The 20,646-nt window shown below is 41.5% G+C and overlaps 2 protein-coding genes across 3 annotated transcripts in view; one reads left to right on the top strand and one right to left on the bottom strand.

Moving 5' to 3' along the window:
- Nucleotides 1–425: 425 nt before the first annotated feature.
- LOC131886974 (uncharacterized) lies at nucleotides 426–2,080 on the bottom strand. Its single transcript, XM_059235458.1, has one exon. The coding sequence runs from the start codon at nucleotides 1,953–1,955 to the stop codon at nucleotides 543–545; it is 1,413 nt and encodes a 470-aa protein (XP_059091441.1). The 5' UTR covers nucleotides 1,956–2,080; the 3' UTR covers nucleotides 426–542.
- A 12,740-nt stretch (nucleotides 2,081–14,820) lies between these two features.
- The window catches only part of LOC131886964 (sodium- and chloride-dependent GABA transporter 1-like), an 11,938-nt gene continuing 6,112 nt past the window's right edge, over nucleotides 14,821–20,646 (top strand). The window contains exons 1-4 of one of the 2 annotated variants that reach the window (XM_059235443.1): nucleotides 14,821–15,318; nucleotides 18,137–18,412; nucleotides 18,480–18,494; nucleotides 18,879–19,005. In XM_059235443.1, coding sequence (XP_059091426.1) covers nucleotides 15,003–15,318; nucleotides 18,137–18,412; nucleotides 18,480–18,494; nucleotides 18,879–19,005 — 734 coding nt within the window. In that variant the 5' untranslated portion in view covers nucleotides 14,821–15,002. The remainder of the gene's footprint in view (nucleotides 15,319–18,136; nucleotides 18,413–18,479; nucleotides 18,495–18,878; nucleotides 19,006–20,646) is intronic. The other variant, XM_059235444.1, reaches the window with a different exon arrangement.

Below are 20,646 nucleotides of genomic sequence, written 5' to 3'. Positions count from 1 at the left end.
ATCTGTAACTTTTACCCCTGGTCATAGCGACGACAAATATGTGGTGTCTGACATTATCGACGAAGGCAATGCCAAATATCGGGCAAACTTTACTATCAAGAATGTTCAATTGAGCGAGGCAACAAACAAATACCATCTTGATGTTGAGAACAGCGAAGGCATGACTCAGTATGGATTCAATCTGGTGGTCGAACCCAAGGGACCTGGTGGCGGTTCCAATGATGCAACGGATGAGAGCGGGGCAAGTGTTTGGTTGATTGTGGTGATCCTAGCCCTGATCACTCTCTTTGTGGGTGGTGCCATTGTGATTTACAAAAAGAAGATGCGGAATAATGAAACTCAGCCTTTGAACACCGGTCGCCGTCCTTGAGTACTCCAAACCGACCACCACCTCTTTCTATATGGAATGCAATTCGACTACAATTTGATTCCGAGTTTTATTCAAGATATTGAGATCAAATCAGTGCTAGCGCAGAGGGGAAAAATGGACAAAGGCTCACTAAGAATAGTTCCTGAGTCAATATGGTGAGCTACTCGAGTATTTAATTTGGATGTGGAACTTTCTCATCAGGTTCCAGTTTCTTTTGGTCACCTTCCTGTGTATTCATGGCCTCGGCCTCTGGGTTCTTCTCTGGATCTGATTGTTTTTTGGCAAAGCAACACTTGTTCTTCCTTTTAGCAAAGATAACAAACACTATGATTATGATGATAAGGACGATGACAATGCAGATCCCTGCGATGCTTCCACTTGCCATACCAGCGGTCTTGGGAGTGTCATCCTCGTCGGATGGTTGATAGTCAGGCCTGGAGGTCTGAGAGGCCTGATCAATGAAAACATCCTCCTCGTTGAGGTGTGCCACAAGATTCAAATTATACTTATTTTCACCAATCCCATTTGTAGCTTCAAGATTGTAGATATACTCAGCATCTTCGGAAGTGGGGTTAAATATCCGTAGAGTGGCAACGTTCGTATGGCCAGTCGAGTTCAGAGGAAATGCCTCGTATTTGAGACTCGCGAGATCGCCAGCTTGAATGACCGTGGAGTCAGTATCTTCATAGGTTCCAGGATTGATATTCCAAATCACTTGGTTATTTGAAGGAGCGGGGCTGGCCATGAACACGACTTGTAGGTCCAAGAAAGGCTCGTTTATGGAGTAGTGAAGGTCCTCCAATGGCTCTTGTAAGGGTTGCGGAGGATAGAGAACTTTAATCTTGCGTGCGATCACATTGGGTCCTGACTCAAAAATGACCTCGCCTGCAGGGTTGTATTGAACAGCCTCGCATTTGATAAAATGGCCACAATCTTCGATGGTCGGCGTAAACTTAAAATACTGGACCACATTGATTGTTCCATCGTCGTTCTCCGACGAATCGGACCCGACCTCGGCCTCGACCAAATTGACATCGTTCTCCTCGTCAATAGTGTCGGGTTCAACCCCCAATGCCACTCGAATCGAAGGTTTGGGAAAGCCATCGCTAGCATGACAACCGACAATCTCTTGGTCGCCAGCAATCACGCCAATATCCGAATCGTCTTCGAACTTTTGAGTGAAAGCCACTTCAGACGGGAAAGCCACGTCGATCGACATTTTGACATTCAAACTTTGCACCTCCGGTCCTTCCAGAGTCAGGCTGCATGTGAACTGTCCTCTTTCTTCCTGGGAAACGCCCGCAATGACGATACCGCACTTCGTTCCATCCACGTTCCATGTGATCTTGTCGCTGATCTTGCAATTGGTACCGGTCACGTCGTTGTCCGCTGCATGGTGACAAGAATGATCGCCAAACCTCCACGAGCAAAAGGTGTAGGGCTCATCCACCAAGCAGAAAAGTTCCACGTCCGAATCGGTCGGATGGAGACTAGTCTCCGGTGAATGATCAACCAAGTCAAATCCCTGTCCAAGGCCAGGCAGGGTCCATAGGTAAAACAGGGAGCTCAAGATCACTTGTTTCATGGTGCTCGAATTAAAAACAGTTCAATCGGAGATGTTAGGGACTAGAGCGCCAATAAACTTCTAGACGCCTAGGATGGGCTGATATCTTCCCTTGTCAATAATACTCATTTTACACGGTAGCTTACAAAGCCGAAAAGAAAGATAAGGTCTGTATGGAAGCGTTACCACGCTTGTTCGGGGATAACCTGGCCCAGCCAAACTAATCTGCATTTATTGTTTAGAAGATGTGCAGTATGTACAAAGTGAGCCCGCTCGTCACTCCGCTAGTCCGCTTCATCCAGCCAACTGCATCGATCTCTTGGGTCTTTCGAAGGTCTCGCTAGTCGTACTTCCCCGAACCCTTAGTTTTCAGTGAAGTCATCACCGTTTCCACTAAGCAGGTCTAACTTTGACTTAGAGTGAGGGGACTCAGTTTCCTTCATTGAACTGATTTTGGTGACTCAAAGGCGTTGCCCCCCCCTCCCCCCACCGGCTGACTGATAACATTGTTTGATACCTCTCCCTCTTTTTCTCTCTCATTCTCCCTGTATTTTGTTCCGCTCCCCAATATCTTTCAAAGAAGATTTCTGCGAATAAGCATACCCAGTCATATTTTTAGTTACGGTGTTGTTGACCTCGTTTCTTCAAGGGATTGATTGTGGTTCAACGGAACGATCCTCGTGCACGGTATCCATAAGGGTTATAAAAAGATGATTGTCTCTACATTAGTTTATTGCCTGGCCTTAAAATGCAGCAAAGAACATATTCTCTTCAATTAGGTCCATATATATAGATTGGGAAGAACCCGAATTTACCTTGATTACGCAAAAGGGAAAGGGTTAACGAGGTCGTAAGGATCCAGGAAAAATAAATGGCGACTGAAACAACCCTTGAATCATAGTGATCCCCGTGCACACTTTACTTTTTGGCAAGAAAATGAATGGAGCAACCTTATCAGTTCGCTTTGATCCTTTATGACGAAATTGATCAATACGAAGATACATGAAGCTCAGTAACAACACAGATCATAATTCATCCTGCGAATGTAAAGGAAAAGGCTTAACGTGCGTTTAAAATCCGTTCGAACAAAGAAGTCCACTACTCTTCTTTCTCGGGCTCCTTCATTGTTTAATTTGCTTCTCTCCAATAAGCGCAGGGAATACGTAGGGGTTATTGATCCGGTTGCATCTTTCAAGTCAGCCTCGGACAAATTTTTAGATAGCATTCCAGATCAACCCTGCATTCAAGGACTAGCTAGGTCAGCCAACTCAAATTCGTTGGTAGACCAAATATCATATAAAGAGTGAAAGGTAATAAATACACGAATTATAACCTTTCATTTTAATAGTACTGGAGATTACATTCCCTGTAGCGGTTAGAAAAGCCCGTGAAAAATCAAACCAAAAAAAAGAAGTACACAAGAATGAAAGTTTTACTCTACCTTCATGAAAATGCGTACTTAAAAAAAACATGTCGAACACAAATCGAGAGAGTCGCTCTAACCAGTTTTCTTTCGTTTTCTTATACCCACATTTAATGGCTTGTTTAGAGCCTCGTTTATAAATAGTATATAATATTCAAGGTTCGTATCAGGGATCAACAACTTGGATAGCAGAGCGCTTTACTTCAAAGGAATAAGCTTTGGTTTATAAATGAATGCTTCAATGGATTGACAAGTGGATTTTTGGATCAAGCCCGACTGATTACCCCTCTCCAATCCGATTTAAGAAAAAAATAAGTTTAGCTTAAATTTGCCTTCCTCTAAATATCGTTGCTCATCAAGTGGTCAAGGAGTGGTCATGGCCATGGGATAACACCTATTATCAGTGAATTTTGCAAACAATTTTGCATACTTCTACGTATTATCAATTTTCAATTGCATCAAGTCGATAGATTTCACCTTAGCAAAACATCAACTAAAATATGCTGTGACTCGCCTTAAAAGGCTTAGGATTAGAAGGTTGTGAAGGTGCTGAAGTTGTGTCCAGATTTATGGTAGACATGAGCGTTGATCCCATTTCTTAAAGGCAGTTCATAAACAGGGTAAAATAAAATCTATTTTTGGGTAAGTTACCGATTGAAGTAAAGAGAATGGCCTGAATAGTGATCAAGTACGGAGCAGGCTTCTCGTCACTACGGCATTTCGGGCCCTAACCTAGTAGAAACATTTCTGTTTGATTTGGATGATTGGATGAAATCTTGAAAGCATCTTCATGTTATCTGGTTGGATGAGAAGATTCTTAAGATAGAAGTGGTTTCCAATGCTCCAACTGACCAATTTATGGGCAAAAACCTGGAGAACATTCCGAGCGCCAGAGGACGATATTTTGTCGCCAAAAACTAGCCTCTCACATGGTGTGGGCTGATCTGACATCCAATGGCCTCAAAATGTCCCTCATCTTGATACCCAAAGAGGTGAATGTCAAAAGATCACCAAAAGGACCCCCAAGCCACCCGGCTAACGGGAAACATTTTTGGCACCCTTCCTCTCCAAGCCTCAACGTCATGGACTTTTCCATAGAGCCCATTCTTGCGAGGAAGTGTCCTCCAGTGTCGGTCCTCTACAACATGCGTTAGAGGCTTATTGGGCCGACCTCGATCCTGACACCATCCGTCCATCTTGCCATTCGGCTAATGGCAGACTTGACTCTGTTGTGAGAGTCAGGGGAGGTTATTGAGAATGAATTAAAAAGCTTTTTGAAACATCTGTGTTTGCTTATCAAATTTGAAATGCGTACAATGCTGTAAGATTCTTAGTTTTGGTAATCTGTAAAGTTAAGGCTGTCCCGCTTTGGTCACATTGTAATAATTTCTATAAAAGACGAAGGCTGTCTCAAAAGAACTAAAAGCAGATTAGGTTAGCATTGGTCACAATTTTAGATTTCCGTCATAGATAAAGTTCCAAATTGATTCCTTGGTACGTACGTATGGTCAATTTTATTTGACCTTGGAACCCCCTACATACGTATACACATATTTGTCTGGACGAGCTCCCATGGACAAAGCATTGAGCAGAATATTTACAAAAGAATGACCTCCAAGTTAACAAATTCAAGTCAACAACATCAAGACAACAAAAGAGGATCAAGAGACATAAATGTCGTTTGTCTCCAACCTCCTTCCACATCAACAAAAGTCCGATTGAAATGATCATTTCATTAATTGTAATAATGTTGGTTTCACATTGTAGACTCAACTATCTTTCCCCAATCAACTCAAATCTAGAATAGGAAAAGCCAGGATCAGATATAGGGTATGTGCGATGGAGCACATACCTGTGAAGAGTCTCCCTCTCCCAATAGTTCTTCAACTCTTTCGGACTTCATATATCACATCCATATTCCACCAGGGCCTTTGGCTTTCCAACTCCTTCCAGTCTGCCCTCAAATCCTAAATAACCTGCGCCAAGTTTCTCAAGCAAATACCGAGACCCTTAAGGACCAGGAAAGTTCGGTGGGTCAGTGTCCAACAGCGTTGGGAACCGGACCTTTCCGGAGCTGACGTCCGGACCCAAGTTTTCCTTCGCAATCAAGACTTGCTACCATCGTGTTGTACTTGGCCCGTATGCCCTCGGAATATTGGTGGTCGGACACCGTTGTCCGGCTCCCAGCTAAATGCCCAAATGGACCTGCATAATCAGACCCACCATCTCAATCAGATCCAACCAAGAATTTCATCATCTCCCTTTCCGTTCTTGCATTTGAATTGATTGTTCATTCCAACTTCATTTCTTCTATGTGCATTGAAAGTGTTTTCAATTTGTATTCCCTCTGTGATATCACAATCAAATAGTCTGTTTTATTGTGTCGATCATTCCTTTTTCAGTCCATATTTTTATTCACCTATTTGAAGCATATTTTAGCATTGTTGAAATGATCCTGAGTTGCAATCTGAGCTTATCATTTATTACTATTAGCTGTTAGGCGAGTCTTAACACAATTAAATGTAGGCGAGTGTGTCCAAGGGTCTTTGATATTTTTGTCTCTCCATTGAACATAATTTTAGGGATTTTCATCAACCCCACGCCCACGCAATCTGATCACTAGGTCTCTAAAAAAGGTTAAAACATGAATATGACGTTTTTGCGGCCTTTTTCCATCATGTTTCACATTTTAGAACACTTTGTTGGGAATATCCCAATTTTACTTTCGTGCAACATCCAGAGGTTAAAAACTATTTTATCTTTTGGCTGGGTTTGGTTTTCACCGGCTTTAGTTCCTGCTTCATAGAATGTTATTCCCAGTACAATTAAAGTAAAAATATTTTCATTCCTGCAATGAGGCTTGCTAGGGTGTCTTGTTGGTAGAGCATTCACTTTCCAATTGGCGAATCCTGGTTCGATCCCAGGTTAGCCAAGACCCAGCTTCTCTGTGGTATTTGATTACAGCATGTGTTGCTGCTTGAACAACTTGAATTGGCGAACCTGCGGTCATTCCCGAGGGTGAGGTAATAATTAATGTTGGGCTGTGACAACGAAGCGGGAATATCCCTCTTTTGGGACACCCAAAATCGGATGGCAGGCCGAGCGAGAGAGCTGCCATCTGACTTCGTAACAAACAAAACAAAACGAACAAACAATATTTCATATAATTGCAAACTCATAAACTTTATACAATATTTGGTCTACCAATGAATTTGAATATCAAATTCAACTCCCAGTTTCCTGTTTGGAAAAGTCAGCAAAAAGGGAGGTGCATTAGTCCTTTTCATTCTCCTCTCCTTACTCTCGTTGCGGACAAACAAACGGAGAAACGCAAGAATACGCTCTAAGATGTCTCACTTTAACAAGGTACTTTTTCGTTGACCAACATGAAATACATGAAAACCTTTGGGGCCAGCAGGGCATTTTTATTTCTGGAAGAAAAATTGACACGGGGCTCATATATCATTGAAATGGCTATAGTACGATCTAAATTGCCGTCAGTTCTATGGAAGTCATTCAATATTTTTTAAAATTAAAACCTAGACTTCAAACTGCCATGGTTTTGACTAAACAATGCTTATCTCGAGAGCTTCAACATCCATAAATCCTGTCATTTTTGAGCAATTACAGGACGTTGCTAACGGAAAGGAAAGTTAAGCTTTCTCAAAACTTCTCATTACCAACAGATACGAAGGAAGTTGGTTTGGATCAATTTTCGGAAAAAGTACAGCAAGCTCTGTTGGTTAGTATAGATTATATGCTGTTGATGACTGCTGTACTAGTTTGACAATGCCATATTGTCATAATAAATTACTTATAGACTATATTAAGAACTCCCTTAATGGAACCAAACTCTAGTTCTATTGGATTGTTCAACAATTATCCTTAAATGGTAATCAAATTCCTTTGATGCTAAGATTAATTTCGACTCAGGATTTAAGATATAATGGTGAGTGTTACGTTTGAATCTGACAATGAAATTCGTTACTGTTTTTCTAGAATCATATTTGGAAGGTCAACGACGAGAGTACCGCGAGGTTTCGTGAAGACACTTTTTGAATTGCGAACGTGTAAAATATCTTACTTTAAACTAGCCGCCGTCCATATCCTCCAAATTGACGACAAAATGGGGCTTAAAAAGTCTTTTTGCGCTTTAACATGTTAGATCAAGCAAGATGAACTTATATGTAGAATATATCTGAGCCACGTCATAACAATCTGAAAGTATCTCAACATGCAATTTCAAACTTGGAAGGTCAATTGATAGTCAATGCCAGTGTTGGGAATTGACCCTGATCCCTGATATCTTGCCCATATAACAAGGTGATCATGAATGACCAATGTAGGGCTCTCTTAATCCTAATTAAGGTGTGCTTTTTTTTGTTTAGTGGGCTAATTATAATTAATGCCTATTTTCACTGAGATTCAATCGCATAGATTTATGCCAACCAACTTTGGCTCATTAAAAACTAAAAGACCCACACTCGAACCATAAGGTTGAGCATTTGAGATGTCATTCATGTCAAGTAGGTAAGTGATTTTATACAATACTTAAGCCCTTGATAATCTGAACTTCCACTACGAATGTTCCATGTTAAAAGACTTCTTATTTCACCTGAATCCACACTTTTTAGAATCAATTGATTTCACTTCTTTCTTAATCTCGCTTACATTAGGCTTTTGCTAGCCCAAAGCATGACAGATGGTGTTTGGCAAGCAAAAACACCAAAGGAAACAGATATAAATCAACTTCATGGGGATTCGCAGGGCTTTGAGTTATGCATCCAATGAATGTTTGGTGAAAGTGTTTGGTGTTCGCAAAACTTCTTCAACTGTGTTGTAAGGGGAAAGTCTCTAGAAACGGATAAATTACTAATATTGGACTTGGCCTTTAAATTGGCTTTTCACTCATGAGATTGCATGTTGTGAGGTTTTGATATTGTCATCATGTGGCTAAAAGATGGTCTTGAGAACATCTTGCTTGATCCAACTCTTTTTATAGCGTGAAAAGACTTATCAAGCTTTATTTTGGCTCCTATTTGGAGGAAATGGAAGGCATCTATCTAGTATTGAAAATAGGGATATTTTACCCAGTCGCAATTCAAAATGTACCTTCACGAAACACAAATTTTGCAGTAGATTTAGCGTTTGAGCTGTTCTCTTAAGAGGCTCGTATTAGGTGCAGCCGGAAGTTTGATATTATTGCAAGAAACATTTACGAAAAGAATAATATTGGGGGAGTACCATCCAGTGCCACTCCTCCTTAGTCCTAAAAATAAAGAATAAAACTTAAAACTTCTATAGTTTGGTAATATCTCTCAACGTGGAGTGGATTGAACTTCAAAAAACGATAAAATAGGACCAAAATAAGAGTTGGTGTAACATACGAGAAAATTAAATCAAAATGATACCTTAACATTGCACGACTTGGACATTCTTCCTGCATTGCAACAATTCAATATCACAAAACAACGTTTTACATCTAAATAATATTAAGCAACCCCCATTTCAACCCGTAACAAGAGTGTCAATGCAAAGCGGAACAAATTTTGGCGTCTGGTTGTTCAGAGGTGTCCTGTGGAATATAGGGTGTTCTTGTTGGGTGTCTCAAAAGATTTTGACGCAACTCGTCTTGCAAATACGGAGAATTTCTCTGTAAGTGAGTCAGGTGACTTGTATTAACACCTGTTCAAGCTTTGACAGGAGGAAAAAGAGAGAGGACGAGCAGAAATCCCCAGAATAAATCTTCCAAAAAGGTCATGGATCAATTCTAGTATATACACCAAAGGGTCGTGATTCGTCATCGGACTTTCCACTCCAGCATTATTTCACCAAGCTTATATTGTGGTCAAATTACCATTGCAATGAAAACAAAGTTTTCATTGCGAGTTTTTTGTTTTTTTGCTCGACCTTAAAAGAGTAGTCACTGATTGGTGCTACTGCATGCAGCTGACTGACGGTCATAATAATGACCCTTGAGAGCCAGGGACCACGACCCATACGTTCTAAACATTGGTCTGTCTGGCTTGTTTGAATCGCTCTCATTTGGCTTTGCTTCCTCTGTGGGATAAACTTTTAGTTTTACTTATATTGAGCTCGATGACACGATGAAATGGAATGTATAAAGAACATTGGCATTTAGCAAGGTGAAATGGAAAGGGTCAAAGACAAATGAAAGCAGTAACAAAAAAATAATATAATTTATATAAGAGTCATTTGTTCCAATCCAGGTTTTATAGTTAATTGTAGTGATCGATCAGGGCCCTGCGTTTTAAGGGAACGTTCAAGCTCTCGAGAATCCAGGTGAGTTCGAACAATGAAATCCACCTTTGTTGTTTCTTCCACGGCCACCTTCATTGCTTTCCTCTAATATTCATTAGGAATATGTAGGCGTTCTTCCATTGAGGGTTTTTTTAAGTCAAACGTGGACAAGTTTTTGATTCATAAGGCGCTGTCTCGCAAAGACGAGAATTGACATTTCTGAATCGAGTCAGCACATTGTGTTGTTTTTCAAAGGACATTGAACCCAGGTTGCTACGGCCTAACATTTCAATTTATAGCACAATCGAATGACTGAGTCAGGAGTGATGCCTCCTCTCCCCCATCCAACTAACAACCCTTCCTAAAATGAAGTAACCAGCACCCCAATTGGTAAAAAATATTTGTTCAGTGCCTAGTTGTTCTGGATATGAGAAGGCATAACTTTTGATCCACTTGTCCGATCAAGCTGAATAAGTAACAGCCGCCTGCAGTCCCCGTTTCATTTGAAGAAGAATGCAATGGATTCATTCCAAAAAGGGTAACTCTAGAGCCCAGCATCTCTGCTCTTATTCGAGGGGTTCATGTTTTGACCAATACCCCTGAAAAAAAAGCGACTACATTTCAGTCAGTCAGATATCATATGAGCATAACATTTCAAAACAGTCATAAATCTTTCAAGTTAGCCAACAATTCGAGAGGAGTGGTTTGAGAAATGGATAGGATTTTTGTATTTATATGAGAAATCTCTCTGATTTGGCCTTTAAAGTTCGGACCACACGTGAAAAGAACGCAGACTCCTTGCAAGATGGAAACAGGAGGTCCTTTACGTACCCCGTATGAACTTGTTTTTGACCCATTAGTTCCAAAATTGCAACCAAACGATTTCTCATTGAGAACTCGTCATAGGAGCCCCTAAATCTTGCAGTCTCCTTCTCCGTCGCTCTCATATTATTAACCTTTGTTAAGTGTCCAATCCTTTTCTCCATACAAACGCGATGCAGACTTATGCGTGAATGCGCAAACACGATTGGCTTGTTTGCTTTGACACATTTGCAAACGTTGACACGAAAAGTGAAATCAATTTGCCTTTTTGAATTGTACAACTGCTTTGATATGGTTTCAAATTCATTAGCACTGATCAACTTAGAACAAAATCATTATTAAAATTTTATCGATGACTTCCATCGAAGGCCGCTGATCTGAGAGGTGTTTAGTCGAAAAACCCTTTCCAATTGGTAGTTTTTTTATTACTGACTGAGAACAGCGAGAAGAGCATTTTGAGAAAATATATAATCAGTATGTAAATGATTGCTAAATTTGTTCATTTTGACATTTTTTTGTCAAACAACGGAAATAAGGGTACGGTCACCCTCCCAAAACCATTTCATCCCCTGGGTCATTCAAACCAGCTTTTTTTACAACTGTTAACTGTTAGTTTTCACAAGTATATCTGGACATTGAAAACTTTCAACGACTTTAATCACATATGACTTTTTTTTATCAACTTTTTCTAATCGATTTTGATGATGACATCAGAAACTTCGATCTTTTTTTCTCTTTTTCGCTTGCTGACATCCTCTTTCTATTCGGTCCCGACATTGCATCTCTTATTTTGTTTTTGTTCTCTGCATCACCCATTCCGTGAATTCTTGTAGCCAGTCCCTACCACCTAGACAAATGTTAATCTGTGTTTGTCAAAATGTGACTCGTCTTGTTTATCACAACCAATACTTGTATCCATCCTTACATTTGCCAAAGCCACGTTCATACCAATCCAGATTCCTTACATCCTCTAGGTTTGGAAAAACCAACTTTTGAGTGGTTATTGTTATTAGTACAAGCCAATTATGACCTTCTGGAAAGTTGTGTCCAAGTTGTGATGTACAAATCAGGGATTACAATTAGGGGAGGACGAGCCTGATCTCTGTAGAGAAAAATTCCTCCCTCTCTCAGTTTTCTCAAAGTAGGTTTCAGTGGCCTTGCTTGCATTTGAGTGGAGGAACGCAAAAGAAATGAAGACGACGACATCTTTCCTAGACCTTGGCAAGACCGCAAGGCCTTATAGGCGAAAGTGTTTATGTTCTTGGACTCGTCCATGGATTCTTTATATAAAAATGACAATACCGTTCTCTCATCGGCCTTTACCTACAACCCCAAACGTGCTCACTTTAATCGATTTTGGGACCAAAAGATGAAACTGATCACGGGTGTATCTCTTTGAAAGGCTTGGCCAAGCATTTGTGTTCAGCCGTTCTCCAAGACAAAATCCTAAGCGACTTTCTGATTCCGCCGCCCAAACAAACCATGTTCTGAATTTCAGGTATTAAATACAACGAAGGCATGATTTTCTTTGAAGATGAACAATCGTTTTGACTCAGCATTCAACATTCTATTTTTGTCAGTAAAAATTGGAAGACACGGAAGAAGTAGGATCCAGGACGAGCAGCGGTCACAAAAATACCAATAAGAAACAGGAAACTGTCTAGAAGATATGATCAAAACGTTTGATAAGAAGGTCACTGTAGTAGTGCGGAATTAGCATAGGATGCTGGTGTCAGGATGGTCAGTTCACGATGAGGAGAAACAATTTCCGTTGGCTTTACCGCGAAATTGACATCGCTTATCGCCATTTCGGATAAGGTTGAATGAACGAAAACAGATAGGTTTAAAAACGTTTTTTTCCTTCAGTTCATTGAAATGGAAACGAATTCAGGGTGGATAATTGGCGAAATTTTAATGAGCTGAAATGGTCAAATGTCAAGGCGAAAAACGAGCTAGATTGTAACATCTCGGTTATTTTCAATATACATTTTGACCAATTGGAACTCCTGAATTCGCTGACTTGGAAGGTCTGGAAGGTTACATCAAGGCGACTTGTCATCATTTCTCTTCCAGATCGTGTTGGACTCGACCTCGTGAATTATAGTTAATACAGTACATTTTTGATTTTGCATTTTCAGCTGCTTTTGCTGAAAAATGAAAAAGGGCCAGAATTCGTTCATCTTCCAACTTTATTTAATTTCTTTATAGCTCTAGTTCTGGATTTTCATCCTTAATGGGTTTTCCACCTAACTGTTTGATTTCTTAATTGAAAAGCCACCTGACAAGAAGTTCTTGTAATACTTTCGATTTTTTTTTTGACAAGACGAAACGAAACAATGATTTTGAGTTGAGCTCTTGATTCTACGAGGGCATGGGGAGTACCTTAAACAAATGTGATTATTTGTTTCTGGTTCCAAACCACAGTTCCTGTCAGCGTCATAATGTTCTCGGACAACTGAGAACAGGAATGACATGCCTCGGAGTGATCATTGGTGAAATATTGTGCATTATGGTATAATATTAAAGCATCGTATATGTGATATATTCGTTTTGAAATCGACATTGTTTGATCACTGATCATAAAATTTCCTATCATTTTTATGATTTCAAAAAGCAATATTTTAGATTATTTTCCAATTCACTTTTGAGGCACTTTTGCTGAATTGTAAATTTTGACTTTTATAAATCCATATCAGATTGGTTCTCAGTCTTTGGGTGTGGTTAGCGTCTAAACGTTTCCTTTGGAGAAAGGTCGAGGTATAGAATCGAACCGAAAACCTCACCCGTGCTAGGAAACTTCGCTAACCACTTCACCACGTCTCCCTTCCGTTTGCATTGGTCTAAACTTTTTCTGGTCTCCAGAGATTCAAGAACCTTTAACTGCAACAAAAGATCAAGTCTATGCTTGTATTTGATAAAAATCAATATCCTTCATGTTGGTTGCCACAATCCTTTTGTATGCAAAGTTCGAGAAACCCGGAGCGAGGAATAGTGAAAGAAAATATAAGAATCTTCCGACGTGGCTTTGAACGGCAAATGTGGCCAAATTCGAACCGACCATCAGGCAAGATGGGTCGGAAGTATATGCTACTTCTACTACTAGAGTACTAGACAGTCAGCCCACCCAGCCAGACAAGTGGTTCTGAGCTTTCTTCTCGAATCTCCATGGCAAGTCGTAGTTCTCTACTACATACCCTACTTACTTATGCGGTCGAGATGGAAGAGTCAAACTTCTAATGTCGGCATGGTGAAGGGGAGATTGCCCCCAACTTCCCCGTCTTTCCTTCGCCGGCTTCCCGCAAGGCTAGGGATTGGAAATAGCGTAGTGGCTCCTGACACGATACCAGTTTTTACCGGCAGAATCCTCTCTCTACTGGTACTGTATTCTCTCACCTCGTCCCTTTTAGCTGGAGAGGCACGTTCCGGTCGTTCCACTTGTTCTCTCGTTCCTTTGGCCCCTATCACTGCCTAGTTGAGCCTGCGTAGCTCAGCTCAAGGACAGAGCTCACTTGGAGTCCTGTTGATCCACACACACGTTGCAGGCTGATCCATGAGGCAGAGCAGGCCTCTCCATGTCCTCTTGAGACTAGGTGAGACACGGGACAATGAGTCCATCCAATGAATGTCGAATTTTGCCTTTAAGGGAGAGGCCAGCCCCACAGGAGGCCGTCATGGAAAGGTATAGATCGATTTTTGAGCTTAGATGCATGGTTTTTAGCTTTGAGGATTAAGACTAGTTTGCAAAAAAAAGACCCGATAATTTGGGAAGCGGGAAGGCCCCCAAGTTTGGAATTTGGCCCTCCGGATATGTTAAATCCCAAGTTGAGACTTGTTTTCGTTACGAGAATCATTTGAGCGTATATTGTTCTTGGGCAGTAATTGCAACAATTGGACCGTGTGGAGATACAAGGGGCCAAAAGTCACCCAGAGCGAATCAAGATGACTGCGGTACTTTGCGCACCGGTTTGTCTCGTTATCATAATATGACCTTATAAATGTGTCCGGACATTTTCCTTTAAAGCTACTTTTGATCACGTCTGTGATTGTTAAAGATAGAAGAGTCCATCCAAAAGCGGGGAGGAAATTAGACTCATCCATGTAGTGAAGTGCACCCCTCGTATCCTTGCAAGTAGCCAAGGGCTGGGTCTTCTTTGTCGTCGTCGTCGTCCTTGCCGTTTCCAAAGTCTCGGTTGGTCACGGCAGAGAACTCGTTCCCTCGATCATCTCAAGAGGAGTAGGTGCGCTCCGGCCTCTAGCCCGCTGAAAATCTCCCCCATGCTACTATCCTCCTCCTTCTCCTCCTCCTCCTTCTCCTCCTCCTCCTCCTTCTCCTCCTCCTCCTTCTCCTCCTCCTCCTCCCTCCTCTTTCCTCTCCTCCTCTTCTTCAACTCGAACATTAAGCACACTCTCGTCAAGTCGTCCCCTCGGTCCAGACGTGGAAAAGCTACTATCCTCCTCAAAAGCTATTGTATCCCCCGAGAGTGAGTGACGTTACCCCTTCGTGCTTGAACAAGCGAGGTTGATTTCACCCTTGACTCAGGTCGAGTTATTGGAGCACCAATATGGTGATCATTACCGAGAAAGAGGCCTTGACCAAGCCCATCAACTTCATCCTGAAGAAAACCCGGAACCCCTGCGATGCCAAGGCCGCCTCTAATGCCCATCCTGGTTCGCCCTCATCGGGCGAAGGAAAAGAGGCCGCAATTGATGTTGAAATACAAGATGGAGGGATGAACCGTCTGGAGGCAGCAGGAGGATCCGAACCCGAGCGAGGCACTTGGGGATCGAACCTGGACTTTGCCATGTCTTGCATTGCTTATGCGGTGGGATTGGGAAATGTCTGGAGATTTCCCTATTTATGCTTCAAGAATGGCGGGGGTAAGTCTCCCTCTTGTTTCTTCTTTCCTTTACTGTCCTTTCGCACAAAGTGCGTGCATGCGTGTGCGAGTCCGTGCGTGTGTGCGTGTGAGCGTGCGTGGCCTTGTGGCCTTGCGGGGGATGTCGCGACGAATGGTCGCTGGGTGCGGTACGTACAAGAAGGTTGAAAGGAACCACCAGAGCGAGCATTTGGTTGTATCCTAGGGTTTACGAGAAACAGAACTTTGCCATGGACTGACACGTTCTGATGTGGCAATGCAAGGAAAGAAAGGGAAAGCTCAGCATTTTGAAAGCCGATGCGAGAAGCGATTTCAATTTTTGTTTGATCAAATTGCTTACACAACCGATTTCCTACCGATGCATTTATCAGTGGGGAGAAGGCCCTCGCTGTCTTTTGGCCAGACACAAATGCCGAGTTTGGCACCTTGAAAGAACTAGTCAAATTCAAGGGAAGACAAGGTGTATGTCGAGTAGTAGTCCGGCAAATGACGAAATCAAGATGTTCTACCAGATGATTTGTACCTTGACCTTCAATCTTCGTCATGACGAGTTCATGAGTACCCCAGAAAAAGGAGGTAAATGCACAGAGACAAAACTTGGACCATGTCCAAATCTTGGGACTTTTCTTTTTTCAATCCTTGACGTCAAAACCCACTTTGAACTCGCAAAAACTCTGGAATTGAGCGAAAAGCGAGGATTTCACGAACTTGCTATATCTTAATGAAACCCCACATTCGTTTGATGGCCTTCACTCCGGCCTTTAAATAACGTTTGAAGTAGGCGTAGATTCATTTAATGACATCTGTCGCACACTCTAAACGTAGCGTGTGGCCTTGCCCATCCGATATTGTCTGACCTTAATGAAACCCTGAAAGGACGAGTTTGAAGGCCACCTTGGCCCAATGAGCGATCAAGCGAAAAGCGTACGAGACCTTCATTAGACCGGAACGACTTATAGCAGCCATATTTGGGAGGATATTTCTGTCTTTCTTGGTAAGGCCATAATTGGCACGTCCTGTTTGGCGTCTCTCAAGAGCTGAACATTGATTTATAGCACATTTTGTTCATGAAACGAGTTTTCGAAAACTATTCGGGGGAACGACTCTTGTGGAGCCACACATGACGGCAAATGATTGGTAATTTGATAGTTTTGTCATAGGCATCAAAACGTTGCTACACAAAGCGTTTTTACCGATACGGAATCTGTCCCTTTCCAGCATTCATCCTACTACTGTCCATATCTTGTCAGAGGCAAGCAAGGTGCGAGATATGAATCTTCTACTGATTGCAACTCGACCCTAGCTGTAGATCTCGAATTTTCCACTACCTTCCCCCCTCCAATTCAAGGCCAGGGTGTAGCGTCAACGAAAGAAAATATCGAATTTGATCACTATTGGAATATGGAGGGGATCCGTCACATTACCGAAGCATCTTTTCTGTTGACTTATTGAGCTCCTCGTCACAATTTCAATTGATTCCAATGGCTGGAATCAAAATGAACGGACTTCAACAACTGATGACTCGCAAACTGTTCAACGAGCTAGATCCGTAAACAACCGTTCATGATTATCAGCATATCTCAAGTGCAACTAAGCCTGAACTATGCCATTGGGCCAATCATACATACAGTACTATTTGGAGCATCCATAAAATCTTTAAGCAAGATTTCGTTTCAAATACTCTTCCAATTTCAATGTGTTCCCAACGCAAATCCTCTTTGGTCAATTTCCAATGCTCCGCTCGTCCCGCCAAAATAGTTGTATTGCCTGACTTCGAATAATTTATGGCCTTCACCCAACACGTGAATCGAAGCGGGCACATTCTATTTTCGTTTCCCGGGGCAACTCGACCAATTGGCCATGAATCCTACTGCCAATATCGCACATAGCCCACGACACAAGGGGGATAGTAAAACGTACGACTCAAACAAATCCTGCTATGAATTCGTTTTCATGCCAATTTCAAGCCTGATGCGTTAGTTTAATGTCATTATGTGAAATACTGGGTAGTGCTAATTTTAGGACCACAGGGTACCTCATCTGTTGCTACTTTTTATATCCAAACGACACGTATTCAAGGGCAGTGTGTGTGCATAGCGTTCCATTGAACCAGGTATGGCTGACAGGTTCCAAGATCATGCGTAGTTATGATCCTAGTAAATTTGTCTTGGATAGAGACTGTCGGGTTTTAACACTGTGTTGTAATATTTTTTGTCCACTTTGCAATGTAGTAGTAGGAACCTAGTGACAATTGTGCTTCATAGTTGACTTCTCTAATGGACCAGTCATTAAATATGTTTGTAGCACTTGTAGCACGTGCAACTTTTTGTACAAAATAATCACTTTTCGAACCAGGTGTCATTGTCGATCTGTACAACTTACTTATTTGTGCGAGTTTCTTATACTAACATTGACTCGAGAACTTTATAGCCTATTACAATAGGCAAGCACAAAATGGCAGTGTCCAGCATGTAGTTCAATGGAGAACTAAGTCGTTAGTCTTCATGTTGCTTAGTTGAAGGTGAAATAGGTCTTGGACAAACAGAAATAAAACCCAACTCGGCCTTTTCTTCATCTTTAAAGCGCATGCCTGATCGGGAACACACGGTAACGCTTTTTGTGTTCAGCATTACAGGCAAATGCAGATGACCTTTTTTTACCCCTCGTCATATATATATCACTTCAATAGCTTGTTTCTTCAGAGTAAAAGTCAGAATCATTTGAACTGGATCAAACCTGTCCATGGGTTTCGAAAAGAAGTCTCTCTTTGGTCAATCTCTTACAAGCAAAATGAAGAATGAATTGTTGTTCTGTTCCAGGTGCGTTCCTCATCCCTTACTTTATTGCCATGCTCACTTGTGGTATTCCCTTGTTTCTGCTGGAGGTATCGGTAGGACAGTATTTGGGAGTGGGTGGAATGAGCGTGGTGGGACAACTCTGTCCCATCTTCAAAGGTGTTGGATATGCAGCTTTGATGATGGTGTTCCTTGAGAACGTTTACTACATTGTCATCGTGGCTTGGACTCTGTTTTACATCCTGAACACCATGTATTCACTGGGATCCGGATTACCTTGGAGCAGTTGTGGAAAAGGAAGTGAGTATCAGATAAAGGTCTCTAAATTTGGCCTATAATTACTTAACAGTCAATTATCTTCGTTCAGATTACTCTTGGATGGGTATGTATTGGCGACAATTGTTGTCATGTTTCATAGATGTATATTTCAGGTTGTACAGGTGTTTAATTGGAATTGGAAGACTTCATTTTTCTAATTTTGTGGCATGTTAAAAAGTTGCCTAAGCCTAAAACAGTATGATCAAAGACGTTTTCCATCTACCATAAGTCATAAAACCAACCCTTTTTTAATGTTTGTCATTGGCTCTGAACTTTTGATTTGAACATTGCCATCGTCTTATGAATCAATATTACTAGTATTGATTAATTTTGAGAACTTGCAAGAACAGTCCGTACAATGGGAACGTTTGGCATCTCGGCTTGTATAAAATGCGAATCTTTTTATGTAAGCAATGATTTTTATTTACTCCTTTCATCTCCATTGTAGACGGATCCTGGGCCCAAGACAATTGCTTTAATCCGGAAGGAGATGTTCCCTATAACCAATCTGAGCCCTTCCTGCTTCACGGTTACTCTGAGAAGGATACTCAAACACCAGTTGAAGCTTATTGGAAGTAAGTTCTCATATTTCCCATACATCTAATATGAAAAAGATGGTTTCCAAGCCGTCCTGGAAACTCTTTTGTGGGCTTAACAATTCAGACCAAGTTAGGACTGGTAGGAAATCCGTTGTATACTGAAAGTAGCTTTGAGTATCAATGACAGGAAACGGCGCTTTCCATATGTTTGCTTCCCATTCCAACGTGTTCGGTGCAAATGTCCTCTGAAAAGTGTGGGAAAGACGTAATCATTGCCAGCAGTACGCCAAGTGTATTTTGTAAGTCATTCAATCAAATGAATCTATTCCGTGAGGAGCTGCAATCTTTTGAACCAGGTTAATCTTTTCTCTTCGGGAATCTTCCCTCTTCAAGAAAAGTATGTCTCCTTAAAAGTCATTGTGAAGGTTTTGCACTTCTGTAAAGCTCTCAAGCATCCTTTGGAAAGTGTCAAGACCTTGATCGACCATTGACATGTTTTAAACATGAGTTGTTCGCACACTAACCGAGGGCCAAGGATCCTTGTGATGAGCCATGTTTCACTTCAGTATAACACCAGGAAAACAGTATGTACACGAAGATGCAATGGTCGCTCCATAGATTCCAACTTTTTTTGGAACAAAAAGACGCTACTCGCTTTTTAGGTTTTGTTTCTGTTTTTTGTGCTTCCATTTTCGACGAATATGAACAAGGGCCCTTTTTGTTCCATCTGCTTGAAGCAGGGTAGCCACTCTACTAACAAAGGCGAACCATGGCGCAATGCGTTGTCATGGTTCGAACCACGGGCAAGCCAAGCTCTTTTTTGAAAGCATTGTTTGTTGAGTTCTCTCATGTAAGTCCTAAGCCAAACTCATGGGCGAAACGTTTCTCAACAGTATCTCGATGATTCCATAATAACCCTTCCAAAGCGAAAGACTTTGGCAATGAGGGAGAATCATTTGATTTGACCCAAAACTATGAGTCGCACTCTCTCCCTCAACTGAGCTCTTCGGCTCTTTAGGTAACTGCTCGTCCTCGAAGAATTTGACCTTGAAGCGTGAAGAGGGGACTTTGACTAGAGCAGCCAAGGATGTAAGGATGCTTGTGGGTGAACTCTGAACGTTGTTGATAATCATTGGGAGGCAATGATGTAAGAGATGGATTGGCCCAATTGAATTTTTGCTGGTGTCTATGCACCATAGTTCGTACTCTACATCATTGGCAGTTGGAGCATGTTTAGGGAAACATCAGGGAATGAGTCAAGAGAAGAAAAATATGGCCTTTCGTCTGTGACTTTCGTGTATTTGGCCTTTCACCTTTCTCACGGCTAACAATAGTAATACACAAAAAGTATGCACGACGTAATTAAGGGCGCTTGCATTGTTTCAATATTGAAATATGAAGCCGATTACATTTTCCATTAAAGCAGATCCTTTTGTGGACCCCAACCTATCGCCTAAACAGAAAATAGAGGCTCTCAAATTACCTTATCAAACAAACCTGACTGATGGAAACTTGGGTCAATTTCGTTTTAAGTCTATGACTGGTTGGTGTATCTTGAGAGTATAAGAGAAAGACCAAAAGGAGAGAGAGAGCGCCATTGCACAACTCAGAGGACTCGCAGGAGGTGGAAAGCAACAGATTAAAGAAAGGCCTTACATAAGAGTTTCCGCCTCGTCT

This window comes from Tigriopus californicus, chromosome 9 (assembly GCF_007210705.1).
Source record: "Tigriopus californicus strain San Diego chromosome 9, Tcal_SD_v2.1, whole genome shotgun sequence".
NCBI lineage: Eukaryota > Metazoa > Arthropoda > Copepoda > Harpacticoida > Harpacticidae > Tigriopus > Tigriopus californicus.
Note: the sequence above shows the minus strand (reverse complement) of the source record. Positions and strands in the feature narration are given on the sequence as shown.